The sequence below is a fragment of the Chiloscyllium punctatum genome, chromosome 27 (genome assembly GCF_047496795.1).
Source record: "Chiloscyllium punctatum isolate Juve2018m chromosome 27, sChiPun1.3, whole genome shotgun sequence".
In the NCBI taxonomy this organism is placed as follows: domain Eukaryota; kingdom Metazoa; phylum Chordata; class Chondrichthyes; order Orectolobiformes; family Hemiscylliidae; genus Chiloscyllium; species Chiloscyllium punctatum.
Window position 1 is genome coordinate 12382167 of NC_092765.1, and position 16346 is coordinate 12398512.

Below are 16346 nucleotides of genomic sequence, written 5' to 3' on the forward strand. Positions count from 1 at the left end.
GGGAGGTTGTGAAGAGGGGATTTTGATGATATGGATCAAATTATGAGGTGCAGGTTTCCCAGGGAGGTTCTGAGGGCTGCCTGAAGGATGGCCAGTTCAGACCAGAATCCATTGCATACTTCAGTCATCTTGACATCATGATGGCTCATCTTTTTCAAAAAAAGAATCAATCCAATTGGACATGTTACAATTTACTTCTGGAGGCCTTCACATGCTGAAGTGGGACTTGAAAGCATACATTCTGGTCCAGAGGAAGGGACACTACCACTGTACTACAATAATCTCTGAAGCATGTCCGTTTATAGGGGTGCAAGACTAGTTTCTAGTCAACCTGTTCAGAGCCATTAAGGCACACTTCTGAACCAGGTGGGATTTGAACTTGGGCCTCACCTGGCTTAGAGGCAGGGACACTACCACTGTGCCACAAGAGGCCTATATGTACTCAAGTGATATACTAATCATCTATAAATACAATTAATATACAATAAATAGACCATCCAAGTGATTTATTGTACTTCTTTCAATCGAATTTATTGTTGCTCAGGATGCGTTCTCCTCTGGAATGGGGAGGCCAAATGAAGATTAGGTGACTGCTTTGTGGAATACCTCAGTTCAGTGAGTAAGTACAGCGCTTCAATTTGTTTGAATCCGGTGCCACAGTCTGTCTCTGACCTCTCTGTCCTTGGCCTATTCCAGAGAATCTCAAAATGCAAGCATGAGGAACACCAGCTCATCTTTCAGTTCAGGAATGTTCACCCTGGATTCAACATGTCAGACCCCAACATCAGCCTCTGTTTTATTTTGTGCTCTTTCTTGCTGGTTTGTTTTTCTCCTTTCATTTCTTTTTCTTTTACATGGCACTCAGACAGCTACTGTCCAGTCAGCCATTCACGTGTCATCTAGCGGCCATTTTCCTTTCCTTCTTCACCTATCACCCTGCCCTCCTGCCCACATGCCTACCCACTCAGTACCTCTTCAAAACAACATCAGAAATTACTGAAACAGCTGAGCAGGTCTGGCAGCATCTGTGGAGAGTAATCAGAGTTAACGTTTTGGGTTGAGTGACCCTTCCTCAGATTCCTTTTCTTAAAGGAAACACTTGTTCAAAATCATGAATTTACTCAGTTCTGACCAACAGGATGCAAGCCTGAAATTTTACAGTTACCCTCGGCAGAAGCTGCCTGACCTGCTGAGTATTTCCAGCATTTTCTACCCTGGTAGAGCAACATCTCTCTGGACTTCAAGACCAGTAAAGGCTTGGAAATTATCTTAAGGATGGCAAGAAAATAAAATTGGCAAAGAAAAATTGCCAGAATGAGCTGTAAATCGGAGATCAATTTACCAGAAAAGCTGTGGTATTGAAACTGGACCAGATGACTATATTCCCAATATATTGGATTCTAATTTGGTGTTATTGCTGGAACTGCCAACATAAAATGCTAACCAGGCAAGTCAGCGATTTTTGGTGTCTGTAAATTTGATGGTGCTCTCTATTTTCAGAAAGCTAATCAGCAAATCTGATAAAAAGGAACCACAATAGTGTTAGTGCTGACAAAGCAATTTTATAATACATTAAATTGACAATTATATGATAAGCTATTTTTAAAAAATCTATTGAATTGATCTATTGAGATTAGAAAAACTATAAAATGGAGTTTTATGTAATAACTCAATAAAACATATCAACTTGACTGAATATGTTAAATAGTTTCACACAATAAATCTTACTGTTGGAATCATTGGTACCCAAGTGACCACAAGTTTATAAAAAAAAATTTTATTAACTCAATACTAAATCATCCCCACTTTCACCATTGTAATCTTTCACGATGGAAATAAATCTGTAAAATTAAAACAAGTTTAAAGAAAGTGTATAAATCATCTGTGCTATAGAGAGAAAGCACAATACAATATGTAAAAAAATCAAAAAGCTAAATTTCTGTACTTTGCTCAAGATTAATATGTGTCGAGTTAATTTATAGTAAACACCCATAGCTTCTAAAACAATTTCCTAGTAAGTTTCACAGGTATTGCATTTTGTGATTATTCCACTTTGCGTATGTTCTGTCCTTGATATTTAATGTAGACTATGAGCATTATTATTCCTGTGACAATAGACACACTGCCACACACAAGATAGGCGATCCCCAGGAATGGGTTCCTACCACCCATCCAGGATATGGTGCTGAAAGTCACTCGTTTCTGTCCGTTGAAACTTAAAACTGGATAATCTGAACATAGAGTTAAGGAGTAATAGAATAAATGGCTTCTAGCAGTTAAGAGTGAGGTATTACTAATAAAAATGCATTCATTCATCATCATTCATGTTAGTCATCCATTTACTAAATAAGGAGTCAGACAGTCGGATACATTGTCAGTTTCATTGTTCCATAAACCTCTAGAGTCATAGAGATGTACAGCATGGAAAAAGACCCTTCGGTCCAACCCGTCCATGCCGATCAGATATCCCAAACCAATTTCGTCCCACCTGCCAGCACCCAGCCCATATCCCTCTAAACCCTTCCTATTCATATACCCATCCAAATGCCTTTTAAATGTTGCAATTGTACCAGCCTTCACCACTTCCTTGGGCAGCTCATTTCGTACATGTTCAACACTGTGAAAAAGTTTCCCCTTAGGTCTCTTTTATATATCTTTCCCCTCTCACCCTAAACCTATGCCCTCTAGTTCTGGACTCCCCAACCCCAGGGAAAGGACTTTGCCTATTTATCCTATCCATGCCCCTCATAATTTTGACAACCTCTACAAGGTCACCCCTCAGCCTCCGATGCTCCAGGGAAAACAGCCCCAGCCTGTTCAGCCTCTCCCAAAGCTCAAATCCTCCAACCCTGACAACATCCTTGTAAATCTTTTCTGAACTCTTTCAAGTTTCACAACATCTTTCCAAAAGGAAAGAGACCAGAATTGCACACAATATTCCAAAATGGCCTAACCAATGTCCTGTACAGCTGCAACATGACCTCCCAACTCCTGCACTGAATACTCTGACCAATAAAGGAAAGCATAACAAATACTGCCTTCACTATCCTATCTACCTGCGACTCCACTTTCAAAGAGCTATGAACCTGCATTCCAAGGTCTCTTTGTTCACCAACACTCCCTAGAACTTTACCATGAAGTGTATACGTCCTGCTAAGATTTGCTTTCTCAAAATGCAGCACCTTGCATTTATCTGAATTAAACTCCATTTGCCACTTCTCAGCCCACTGACCCATCTGATCTAGACACGGTGGCTCAGTGGTTAGCACTGCTGCCTCACAGCACCAGAGACGTGGGTTCAATTCCCACCTTGGGCAACTGTCTGTCTGGAGTTTGCACATTCTCCCTGTGTCTGCATGGGTTTACTCCCACAGTTCAAAAACGTGCAGGTCAGGTGAATGGGCCATGTTAAATTGCCCATAGTGTTATGTGGATTAGTCAGCAGTCAATGTAGGGGGGTGGGTTGCTCTTCGGAGGGTCGGTGTGGACCTTTTGGGCCGAAGGGCTTGTTTCCACACTGTAGGGAATCTAATCATTCTGTTGTAATCGGAGGTAACCTTCTTCGCTGTCCACTACACCTCCAATTTTGGTGTCATCTGCAAACTTACTAACTGTACCTGTTACGCTCACATCCAAATCATTTATATGAATGACAAAAAGTAGAGGACCCAGCACTGATCCTAGTCTGGTATCTCTCCTTCCTAACCAACTATGCTTACTTCGTCAAACTAGCCGGTTTTTTTCTAAACCCACCACCAAATCACCCAATTAAACAACTGAGTAACATCAACAGGCACTGCCCACCAGAGACACTGCAGCAATAGCAAAAAGGAGGGTGGGCAAAGAGGGGTGGGTTAAATTAAAATGGTGTTAGAAAGGGAGAGAGTGCACAAAAAGACTTTAATACATGCTCCGATGAGCATCAACTACACTCTAAAATCTCTGAAGTTTGTCTTAGTGTATTCTTAAAGGAACCATCCTTTACAACACTGTCAATGGGAAATGAGTATCACTGGTCCCTCCCCCAATGCCCTTTATATGATAGTGATTGAAGAAGGGGTGACTTACAGACTATAATCTGTAAAGGAGTTATAAAACCACTGCTGTCAAATGGGTGGTGCCAGGAGTTGACCCACAAAATGATGAAAGAACAAGTCAAGTCCATGTTAGAATGATATGGGGGCTCTGAGGGGAACTCAGAAGACAGGAAGCAAGCCTATCGTAGTTAACTGATTTAATATATTGGTGCTCAAAGTGCTGGCAGGTCTGCATCTGTTATCCATCTCCAGTTTCCCAAATGGCTAAGTTTCTTTCAAGAGTATGAATTAAGAGTCAGTCAATCATGTCTGAAGTCACAAGTAAGCTAGCTTAGAGGCTCTCATGGCGCAATGATAACCTTTGAGCCAAGAGACCCAGGGTCGAGAGTGTGTTGCTGGAAAAGCACAGCAGGTCAGGCAGCACCCGAGGAGCAAGAAAATCGATGTTTCAGGCCGGAGCCCTTCTCACTCCTGATGAAGGGCTCCGGCCCAAAACGTCGACTCTCCTGTTCCTCAGGTGCTGCCTGACCGTCTGTGCTTTTCCAGCACCTCACTCTCGACTCTGATCTCCAGCATCTGCAGACCTCACTTTTTCCCAGGAGACCCAGGTTCAAGTCCTGGCTGCTCTAGAAGTGTGGAATAACGTCTGTACTCGTTGATTAGGAAAATAATCTACAAAGATGGATTATACAGAGATAACAGATTTCCATTGTTTCAAACCTTTTTTTAAAAAAATACACAATTAAAAAAAAAGTCAACAGTTTCAATTTCGTGGTACAATTCTACAAATTAAAATCAGTTTTAGTTTATCACAATGGATTGGAATCCCAGGATTTTGGTGATCTCAACCGCTGCTTCCCAAGGAAATTGGCTCCAACAACTTGGGTGGAAATCTGGTACAATAAAGTAAGAGAACTGAAAGGCTGTCTGGCTGATCAATACATGCCCTAGATGGTGCAACTTCCTCAGCCAACTACCAGCACTCTCTTGGGGAAATGACAAACCACAAATGGTTATTTCTGAAAAATACATTTCTCCTCAGCATTGTAAAGCAGGAAGGCATGAAACCCTAATCCCACATCTGCACAATGCTGCTCTATCCTTATCAGTGCATTTGTAGTCTTGTAACACACACCATGCAGCAGAGATTGCCACTCAACACCATTCCCTCCAGTCTCTTGTTGAAAATGTCTTCCATCGGTTCACTGGTTCAGTGTGAGAAACTTGCACTGCCTTGTGGTACTTTCAAATCTAAAGTGTGTGTTTCTGGCTTTTTATTCCTCACTGAGTAACTTGCACAGATCAAAGCATGGAACCAGAGGACAGAGCAGAAAGTAAAATGTCAGCTGCTGCAGAGCCTAGTCTCTAGAGTCGACAGATTATGGGAGGATGATGAAACTTACTGAAATAAACGATGCTGGAAATATGAAATAAATAACAAGAGCTGGAAAAACTCAGCAGATCTGGCAGTATCCATAGAGAGAGACAGAGATAACATTTCAAATCCAGTATGCCTCTTCTTCAGAACAGAGATATATTGAAATACTGGAAGAGATTGCATTGAAAAGGAGTTGGAATTTGATTTTAATAGGTTAAGGATAAGAGATAAAGAAGGGACTGAGGAATATATAGGGAAGAAAGGGCTGCAGCACTAGCTGTTCTTTCCTACAAGAGTGAATTAGAATTAGAATCCCTACAGTGTCGAAATAGGCCCTTTGGCCCAACACGTCCACACCTACCCTCTGAAGAGTAACCCACACTATGGGCAATTTACCACGGCCAATTCACCTAACCTGCACATTTTTGGATTGTGGGAGGAAACTGGAGCATCTGGAGGAAACCCACGTAGACACTGGGAGAATGTGCAAACTCCACACAGACAGCGTCACCCAAGGCTGGAATCAAACCCCGGTCCCTGGCTGTGTGAGGCAACAGTGTTAACCACTTAGCCACCGTGCCGTCCTGGATTCCACAGGGATTGCTTCATTTTGGAGTTTGGAAGGAAAATGTTAGAATGACCAAAAGATTTTAAACCAAGAAGAATCCTTTTTAGAATTAGACAGCTGAATAATTACATAGAACTTGCAGCAGCCATTCGGCCCAACTAATCAATACTAGGATATATGCTCTACATTAGCCTCCTCCCAACATTCCTCATCAAAAGTATATCTTTCAATACCCTTATATGCATAATGAGATTCCTCCTAAAGCCATGGTGTCCAACTCAGACTGCGAATACTGGTTGATGGCAGAGCCTCTGACAGTCGATCACACAGAGTGCTATTTCCAAAACCACTTGTATGTTGATCATCACGTTACTGCATGACCTCTTCTGGAAGCCACATGGCTAGAGAGAAAATGAGCATCTTTAACAGGCTTTGCCAGCTTGTTGTATTGTGTTTCAGTTTGGTCTAGATGGACTTGCATTGCAGGTTTTATGCTGACAGTGCAAACAAACAAATAAGGAATATACTAGGAATCAATGCCTGAAGCCCACATATTCCAGTACTATACACAAAGGAGATTAATAGCCCATCACATCCATGTGGAATCTCTGCAATAGCAGCTCAGCTAGTTCCATGACTGCAGTTCCAACACCACTTAAGAAGCTTGACACCAACCAGAACAGAGCAGTCTGCTTGATTTGCGCCAAACCCACAAACATTAACTCTCTCCACTGCCACTCGGTAGCAACAGTGTGTACTAGCTTCAAAATCCACTACAGAAATTCACCAAGATTTGCAATCTCTCAGTCACTACCATCTCGAACGATAAGGGCAGCAAGTTGACTTGGAAATATAACACTGTTCCTTCAGTATCACTGGGTCAAAATCTTAGAACTCCCTCCCCAACGGCTTTGAGAGTATACCTACAGCAAATGGATTGCAGCAGTTCAAGATGGCCAGTCACTACCACCTTCAAGACCAACTAGGGGCGGGCAAAAATGCTGGCCCAGCCAATAATGCCAACATCTCCAGAAGTGAATAAAAGAAAAGTTGATTTTTAGGTTTATGTAAGATTTATCCACTGAAAATAAACTTTGTATTCTTTAGTTTCTTCAGGGTAGATTCTCAGTTGGAAACTACAGTCTTAAAGACATTGATACCATTCAACCCAATTAATGCTTGATGTAATGAGTTCCACATCCTCACCACTCTCTGAACAAATAAATTTTCTCTTTAATTCCTAACTGCATTTGCAAGGGAATGATCATAGTTCTGATCAGTGGTTCTCAAGTCCCCCGGGCCTGGAAACATTGAAGTAATTTGTCTCCAGGTATCATTAGAGAGAGAGTGAAAAGTTTAATAGGAGGTGTACCTGGTGTGGAAAATGATACATTTCCAGTTTAAAAGGAAAACAAAATCAAAAAGCACCAACCCAATCAACTGAAACGGAGTATTATTTTCCTCAGGATGGACTTTAAAAACATTAGAAGTAGTTTAAAAAGTCAGGAAAATGTACAGTGCTGACAATGTCAGCAGCTGGGAAAAATTTGACTATTACAACGTTTTCCAATTCAATTTCACACAGTCAAATGGTTGCTTCCTCACTTGAGTGATATGAGCAGACAACCACAATGGTTGTGAAAGCAGAGCCCCAATGCATGTGGTGCAGTGCAACCACAGAACTAAACAACTTAACTTGAATATGACCCCCCAGTTCATTTACTTATTTTCTTTTGGTCATGCTCTCTCCATATTGCCTCATGAAAAAAAATGCAAGGATACTGTAACTTATCTCTACCAAATACTTTCCTGGCTGCAGCCCATCATCAATACGACGATAGAGTTTGCGAAATGTTGGCAAGGCTGCTGTCCTCATCCAAACAATAAAGTCTTCATTGATGAAGCCATTGTTTTCTGGGTTTGTGTCCAACTCATAGGCTGGCCTGGGCCAGTTGTGAGGTTTTACAGTTCCTGTAATGAAGTGAATTGGGCTCAATGAAGAAAAAGGAGAAAGAAAGTCCCTTATTTAAAAAGACAGATGAAATAAATATTACCCAACATTGGTCCTTAGCAATTAAGTGACTTCCTCATCTGACCAGTTTAGCACTATCACTGACAATGCAGTGACGCAACTGTTACAACCAGGACTTTAATCAAATAGAATTTTCATTAGAGTGCAAAAAACAGAGGTTAAGTGCCATGTTGGAAAGATCTATAGAACTTTAGAGGGCCACCTGACATCCCAAATTGTGCTACAGCAGGTGAACTGTCGTCAACTTTGTAATGGAGGAAACAACAGGCCAGCTGGCTACGTGGGAACTGTGGTACCATACAGGGGGAACAATCAATTGGCAACTGACATTTCCTCCAGAGGTATTGACACTTCCCTGACCTACACGGACAAGCTTTTGCCTAGATTATACATGGAAAACAATAGTCAAACTATAAACACCTTTTCAGTTGGACAGCTTGATCACCCTCTCTTTCTTTGTTTAAATTAGGTTCTGAGGATGTAATTTAGGAAGATTGGGATCTCAAAGTCCTTCCTATTCCAACCCAATTCCAGCCCCTATGTGCCCCCTCTGCCCATCTTCTTGTAAGCAGAATCGGTGAGTGTCAGGGTGAGGATTTGAGGCGATGTTGGGACTGCTTTCCTATTACTGGCAGGCAGCCAAGTGAACAACGTGAAGGCCTATTAAGACCTTTCTATTGAGGCCAAGTGGCACTGTGCACCCCCAGCCCCTCGTGGTGTTCTGTTGGGTGTCAGGTTCTCCATCTGAGGCAGCCTCCTGGTGGCAGACCAGGGAGTCAGTGCTCTAACCCAGGGGCCCTCCCTGCCTGGTTGGGGTCCAGTTCCTTTGCACCAGGCCATCCTGTGGAGGAGCTGTCCACTTCCACAATGGCAGTCTGGCTGCTACGGCCAGTTATTATTTTAAAACATGAAAATGTTGGAAAGGGCACCTCCATTCTGAAGCTACATGATCCTCACGTCCCTGTATCCTGCTGTTCAGTACCCAGACCTCCTCTGAGCCCTCCATCTTTAATAATTTGAAGGTTAGCCTACCTTTGCTCATTGATTTGACAATTTGTAAAGGGGTGGGGGGGGGGGATGTTGGGGAAATCATGAGGGACAGCTTTGCTCATCTTCTGACTCCCGTTTCTTTTTCAGCTAAATGGGAGGGTCAGGGACCTATGGGGAAAGTCCAAATTGTGGTGGCCCCTTTGAATGTCCGAAAACTTTTCTGACATCACCACTAATCCGTCAAATGACTTGGTCAGAACAAGATTTGATCAAGACCAGTTGGTCAGCAGAAACACTTAGTGAAAGCAATTAAATTCACCTTCAAATGCCTGCTTTAGATCAGTTCCGTTGTCTAACTTGGGGTTATTGAATTTGACATTGTAGTCAGTCCACCAAGAAATTCCTTTGCTGTTCAGAGGCACCTTGGAGATCTCACTGTTGTTTACCTTATACAGCACAAAGGAATCTGTGAGAAAGAAATACATTACTAAGTGGAAAATACATTTGTCAAAGAACAGTTGACAGTAGTTACTTAAATAATGGGGGGGGGGTATAGTATGTGTGTTTTTTTTAATAAAGTCATTCATAGCATGAGGGCTTCACTGGCTAGGCCAGCATTTATTGCCCATCGCTAATTGCCCAGAGGATGGTTAACAGTCAACCACATTACTGTGGGTCTTTTTTTAAAAATCGAATTGAAGTTCCATCTGCCATGGCAGGATTCATACCTGGGTACCCAGACCATTACCTGGATTAACAGTTCAGCCATAATGCCACTAGGCCATTGCCTCCCCTATTAGATTAAATGAGAAGCAATTTCGTAAGAGTTTTGTTGAATATATTGAAGAGATGCTGGTCTTTAATGATGTTGCCTTCAGGGTCGCTTGAATACTGATCTAGTCTGCTCTATGCCCTGTCTTCCCTCTGTTCCATTAGTCATTTCTTCATTCAACCACAGGATGTGGACATCGCTGGCTAGGCCAGTATTTATTGCCCATCCTTCAGTGCCCAGAGGGCAATTAAGAGTCAGCCATATTGCTGTGGGTCTGGAGTCACACCAGACCAGGTAAAGGCAATAGTTTCCTTCCCTCAAGGACATTAGTGAACCAAATTAGTGAACTGTTTTTCTGACAACAGTTTCACAGTCATCATCAGATTCTTAATTCCAGGTCTTTACGGAGTTCAAATTCCACCATCTGCCGTGGCAGGATTTGAACTCAGGTACCTTGAATGTTAGCTGTCTCTGGATTAATACTATAGCAATAATACCATAAGGGCACTGCCTCACCCTGAGCAGGCATGACTGATGATCACAACACACAGACTCATGGATTTTCTTCTGAGACAGCTTCCCATCGCTATCCATCTCTCTTTCGACCCTCAAAAACCCCCTCGGAGAGTCTGCTGTTGAAACGGTGCTCTCAATCTCCCCTCCTCCTCCCACCCTAACCCAGAAACACTGTCATATAGATTGCTGCTTCTAACAAAGCAGCCTTAGTGAAAAATAATAAATTAACTATTTTTTCCAATCTGAAATACCTCCGACAAGTTCTTGTCAAACTTCCATAATTAACCATGCCCACTATCACAAGATATTAATTCATAAAGAGAAATTTAGAGAATTTGCTTTTAAAACAAAGACAGAGTGGAAGATCAGAATATTTTGCCAGAATTACTGGTTGAAGCAGAATCCATTATAAAAGGATCTAATGTTTGATATTTACAAACCAAAAGCAATAAAATTGTTTTCATGGGAGCAACTGGTTGAATGGCCTGTGCTACAAAATCCTGTGATTTTAATTTTTAAATGCTTGTTTTGTTTAAGGCTTTACAGAAGTACGTAGACACCGAATGATCTGCAGTCTCCTAAATGATATACATGTATAAACCGATGGGGTTGAAAATTTCAACTGCATAAAAAGTGAGTGAATGTGTGCATATGTGAACTGACCATTAAACATGCTGTTTGCGATGGCTCCACATGGAGCAATAGGCCTGTTCTGTCCATCCTGACGAAATGGAAAACAGTATTCAGAAGGTTCCTGCAGAAAGATTGAGCAGGGTACAAAAAAAAAGCATTGACAGTCAGTTTTGCAGATTTGCATTGTTCTGGTGAGAGATTTATTAATACGTGTTTGTTTTCATTTGTTTTTAATGCACCTGTGAGATACTGAGCTCTTTGAAAAGGCTTTTGACTTCTGCTTTTAGTTTTCTTGAACTGTTGGTTTGGGAACACAATTGAAAGCTCGGTATTTCTATAACATAATGGGTGTAGTGACAGAGGTAATATTCCAATGGCATAGAAGGGAGTTGGAGTCAGAAGTTATATCAACTGTTTTCCCTATCTTGGGTGAAGGTACAAAACTCACTAACAAGAAGAGACTAGAAGGCAACATCTTCCGACCCGTCACTACGTTCTTCAGATTGTTCTTGATCATCAGGAAACTAGAAAAGAGAGCTATCGTAGTCTCAGAACCATAGACTGCTCTTATTAGACAAAGGCAATAGGTGAAGAGTTTAGTCTGAAGGTCACTACATCTCAGGCAAGGTCTTTATGGTGACTTCAGCTGGTACAGAAACTGAACCTATACAGTTAGCATCACTTTGCATCACAAACCAAATGGGAACTAACTGACTCCCATCATAGAAATCCAGAAATAAACACAATGGCAATAGGATGGGAAACACCAGCTTTAGGAAAAGTGAATGCCATTCTGCCATCAAGCTTGTGCTTTGATTTATTATTGTCATGTACCAAGATACAATAACAAGTATTGAAAATCATTTCTTAAGTACATCAGGGTAATACAACACAATGCAGAATATAGTATTACTACCACATAGAGAAGGTGCAGTGAAAGATCAACTCTGGGAAAAAGCTGTTCTTGAATCTGTTGGTACGCGTTTTCAAACATTTGTATCTTCTGCCTGACGGAAGAGAGGGGGAGAGACTATAACAGGGAAAGGAGGGGTCTTTGATTACATTGGCTGCTTTCCCAAGGTAGCAGGATGTGTAGCTGGAGTCAATAGATGGAAGGCTGGTTTTGTGATGGACTGGGCTGCGTTCACAACTCTAATTTCTTGCTGGTCTTGGGCAGAGTAGTTGCCATACCAAGTTGCTATGCATCCAGATATAGCTGCACCATAGAAAGCATCCTAAAAATTGGTTAGTGTCATTGTGGACATGCCAAATTTCCTTAACCTCCTGAGGGAGTAGAGGTGATGGTGCGCTTTCTTGACTGTGGGTGGCACAGTGGTTAGCACTGTTGCCTCACAGCGCCAGAGACCCGGGTTCAGTTCCCGCCTCAGGCGACTGACTGTGTGGAGTTTGCACATTCTCCCAGTGTCTGCGTGGGTTTCCTCCGGGTGCCCCGGTTTCCTCCCACAATCCAAAAAATGTGCAGGTTAGGCAAATCGGCCATGCTAAATTGCCCATGTTAGGTGAAGGGGTAAATGTAGGGGAATGGGTTGGGTGGGTTACGCTTCGGCGGGTTGGTGTGGACTTGTTGGGCCGAAGGGCCTGTTTCCACACTAAGTAATCTAATCTAATCTAGTGGATGGACCAGTTGGTGATATTTACTCTGGAGGAACTTGAAGTTCTCGACCACCTCTACCTCAGCACCAGTGATTCACACAGGGGTATGTCCTCCATTCTGCTCCTTGACCAGTGCCTTCATTTTGCTGACATCGAGGGAGCGATTGTTGTCTTTACACCATGACACTAAGCTATCTTTCCCATACTCTGTCGCACTGTTGTTTGAGATTCGACCCACCACAGTAGTGTCTTCAGCAAATTTGTCAATGGAATTTGAGCTGAATTTAGCCACACAGTCATGAGTGTATAATTAGTAAGGGGCTGAGTACACAGCCTTGCAGAGCACAGTGTTGCCCATCCTTATTGATTGTGGTCACCACGTCAGGAAGTCGAGAATCCAGTTGCAGAGGGTGGAGCAGAGCCCTGGTCTCGGAGTTTGGAGACTGGTTTGGTTAGAAGTATGGTGTTGGAAGGTGGAGCTAAAGCCAATAAATAGGAGTCTAATGTAGGTGTCCTTGTTATCCAGATGTTTCAGGGATGAGTAGAGGGCCAGGAAGATGGCATCTGTCATCAACCAAAGAGTTATCCAATTAATCCCACTCCCTTTCCTCATTGCCTTTTGTAAGTTATAATTGAAATAGTTTCCTCCATCCTTTCAGTGAGTTATGATTTCAAATATACTCCATGTGTTAAAAAGAACCCTATCTTTCACAGAAAGATAAGAGTCTGGCCCTTTGGCCCAAACTAGTGCGTGCCAACCAAAATGTCCATGCTAACCCCATTTCCCTGCACTTGGCCCATATCCTTCTAATCCTTTCCTATCCATGTATTTATCCAAATGCCTTTTATATGTTGTTAATGCACCCACCTCGACAACTTCCACTGGCAGTTTATTCCATATGCATGCCACCCTCTGTATAAAAAACAAGCTCTTTTTTCTTTTGCGTTTGTCCCAGATTATGAAGGTGAACTTCTGGAACACTTCATTTGACATAGCTATATTTTCTTAATTTTCAATACCTTATTCATTTTGACATATTACTTGTAATGTTCTGAGTAAGACTAAAGTTTTGGACAATAAATGTCATACAGCACAGAAACAGACCCTTCGGTCCAACTCGTCCACGCTGACCAAGTTTCCCAAACTAAACTAGTCCCATTTGCCTGCATATAGCCCATATTCCTCTGAACTTTTGCTATTCATGTATCTGTTCAAATGTCTTAAATGTCATATCTGTACCTGCATTTACCACTTCCTCTGGTAATTCATTCTACAAACATATCAGCCTCTGTATGAAAATGTTGCCCCTCAGGTTTCTTAAATTTCTCCCCTCTCACCTTAGACCTTTGCCCTCTAGTTTTTAACTCCCCTATCCAATGGGGAAACACTTTTGCTATTCACCTTATCTATGCCCCTTATAATTTTATAAACCTCTTATAAAGTCATGCCTCAATCAGCTATGCAGCAGGGAAAGGTGTCCCAGCCTATCCTCTTCCTCTAAGAGAAACTCCCTGGTCCTGGCAACATCCTTGTAAATCTTTTCTGAATCCTCTCCAATTTAATAGTATCCTTCCCACAGTAAGTTAAGGATCAGTGCTCAAAATACCCAATGTTGGTGGGTAGGTTCATCCCAGAAAGCCAAACATTGCGAGAAAATTCAGTTGTTGGGGTGACCAATGGGAGAAATGTTGCTACCCTCCTTCACAAATAGAATGGACAGAATCTCCCATAAGTTCCCCCTCCAATCACACGCTGCTTCCCTCCCATATTAGCTAATTGGCTCCATAATGAACCAGCACGCGATTGGGGGAGCAGCAACCAATTAGAAAAGTAATTGGTGTCAGTGACAGAATCTCAGGGGAGCCCACGTTGCCTTTTGTTATGGGTTATGGCTTTTGCTGGGAGCCGTCTGCCATGTATGTTAATGTGATGATGGGGTGGGGTGGGGGGAACAAAAGGAACACCCTCTGGTTTGGGAATGAGGTGGCTGCGGGAGGGAAAAATGGGAGGGAAAAATGGATGAAAAGAAAGGATGAAAAAAGATGGAGGTGGGCTCCTGTAAGGGGAGGGAAGATGGAGGCTTCGAGGCAATATCTGTGGGGGAGAGAGAGAATGAGAGCGAGAGAAAATGAACAACTCTAAACCTGTCAACAAAAATAATACTCAGCAAACTCAGCTTGGAAAATTTGAAATCATGAAGGTCATTAATTCATTGCAAGTAAATCTCTAGCTTAAGGCTGCATAAATTAAGGAGCTATTTTAATTCATGAAAATATAGTAGAATACTAGGTGAATTGCTACTTTGAGATCGGAGATGCAGTAATACAAAAGAGCTGTAGGTGCCTGGTTAAAATGTTCCATCTTTGAGAATATGCATGAGAGGTCATCAGCCCATAGACAATTTTAGGGTAATAGTCTTTGTAGACAGTAATGTGTCTCAATTATTTTGGAAAAAATCTTTTGTCGTCAACTTTTGCTTGTTGTCTTGACCTGATTTAGATTCTATGCCATCGAGGAAATTCATATTTGTTGTCTATAATGGAGCATTGAGGATATTGATTTTTTTTTCTAATTCTACTTCTGTATGATTCTAAATATACCAACACATATACAGATGACATTGTTACTATGTGGACTGGATCACCTCAAAGGAATTAATGATTGGAAATGTAGCACTCAAGTTATCTTGCTACTCATTTAAGAATATCTGGGGATTTTAAAAAATGTTCTGAAATTAGACAATAAATCACTCAGGACCTGTTCAGAGAAAGGTGAGGTAAAGAAAAATCATCAGGCCGAATGAAAGCCACTTGAAATATTATAATCTTTATAAAAAGAATAGCTTCTTCCCCACTGTTATTAGACTTCTGAATGGACCTCTCAAATTTTAAATATAATGTTGATCTTGTTTCTTGTGCACCTTCTTTGCAGCGGTAACTTTGTATTCCCCGCTCTGTTCAATCACCCTATGATCTGCCTGTTCTGCATGCAAAACAAAAAAACTTTTCACTGTACTTAGGTACGTGACAATAATAAATCAAATCACACTTCTTTAATCGATGATGACTAGTCATGTACTTCCTGCATATTTTCTTCTTGTTAGGTTATATTTTCACACAACTTAGGTTTGGCTTCAATTTCAAAGGGCTGTGCTTACCTTTCTGTGTAGAATGCAAGTAGAATATTGAAAATATTTAGAATTATTTCAATTGTCAATCCATCCGGTTTTGACTTTTACCTTTAAATATTTCAAATCCCCATTCAGCTGATCATCATCTCGTGAGACTCCATATTTCCGATGATTCTGATAGAAGTTCACCAATTCATAATACATGAAAACAGGGCCCTGAAGAGAAAAACAACATGTGCCACTTGTATCTACTCTTGTTCAAACCTTTCATATTAGGATGACATCGTGATGTTAATGGAAGTTACATTCTCAGCAATTAGGAGTAAATGTCATCAATTACAGGTAGAACATTGCCATGCTTGAATTGTTCTGCCAGTTTGTAGTGTACTGCTCCCTTGACCATGACCCCACCTCCCACCACCAAACCATCATCTCCCAGACCATCCAGAACTTCATCACCTCAGGGGATCTCCCATCCACCGCCTCAAACCTCAGTCCCACAACCCCACACCACCTGTTTCTACCTCCTGTCCAAAATCCACAAACCTGACTGCCCCGGCCGACCCATTGTCTCAGCCTGCTCCTGCCCCACCGAACTCATCTCTGCATAACTCGACACGGTCCTGTCCCCCTTAGTCCAAGAACTCCCCACCTACGTTCGGGACACCACCCACG

General features: G+C 41.9%; 1 protein-coding gene across 1 annotated transcript in view; it reads right to left on the reverse strand.

Annotated features, from left to right (window-relative positions):
• Nucleotides 1–1761: 1761 nt before the first annotated feature.
• Nucleotides 1762–16346, reverse strand: part of tmem30b (transmembrane protein 30B) — a 38224-nt gene continuing 23639 nt past the window's right edge. The window contains exons 4-8 of the mRNA XM_072548099.1: nt 15780–15887; nt 10957–11047; nt 9325–9471; nt 7766–7954; nt 1762–2231 (exon numbers count right to left, since the gene is read on the reverse strand). Of these exons, the coding sequence (XP_072404200.1) occupies nt 2044–2231; nt 7766–7954; nt 9325–9471; nt 10957–11047; nt 15780–15887 (723 nt within the window). The 3' untranslated portion in view covers nt 1762–2043. The remainder of the gene's footprint in view (nt 2232–7765; nt 7955–9324; nt 9472–10956; nt 11048–15779; nt 15888–16346) is intronic.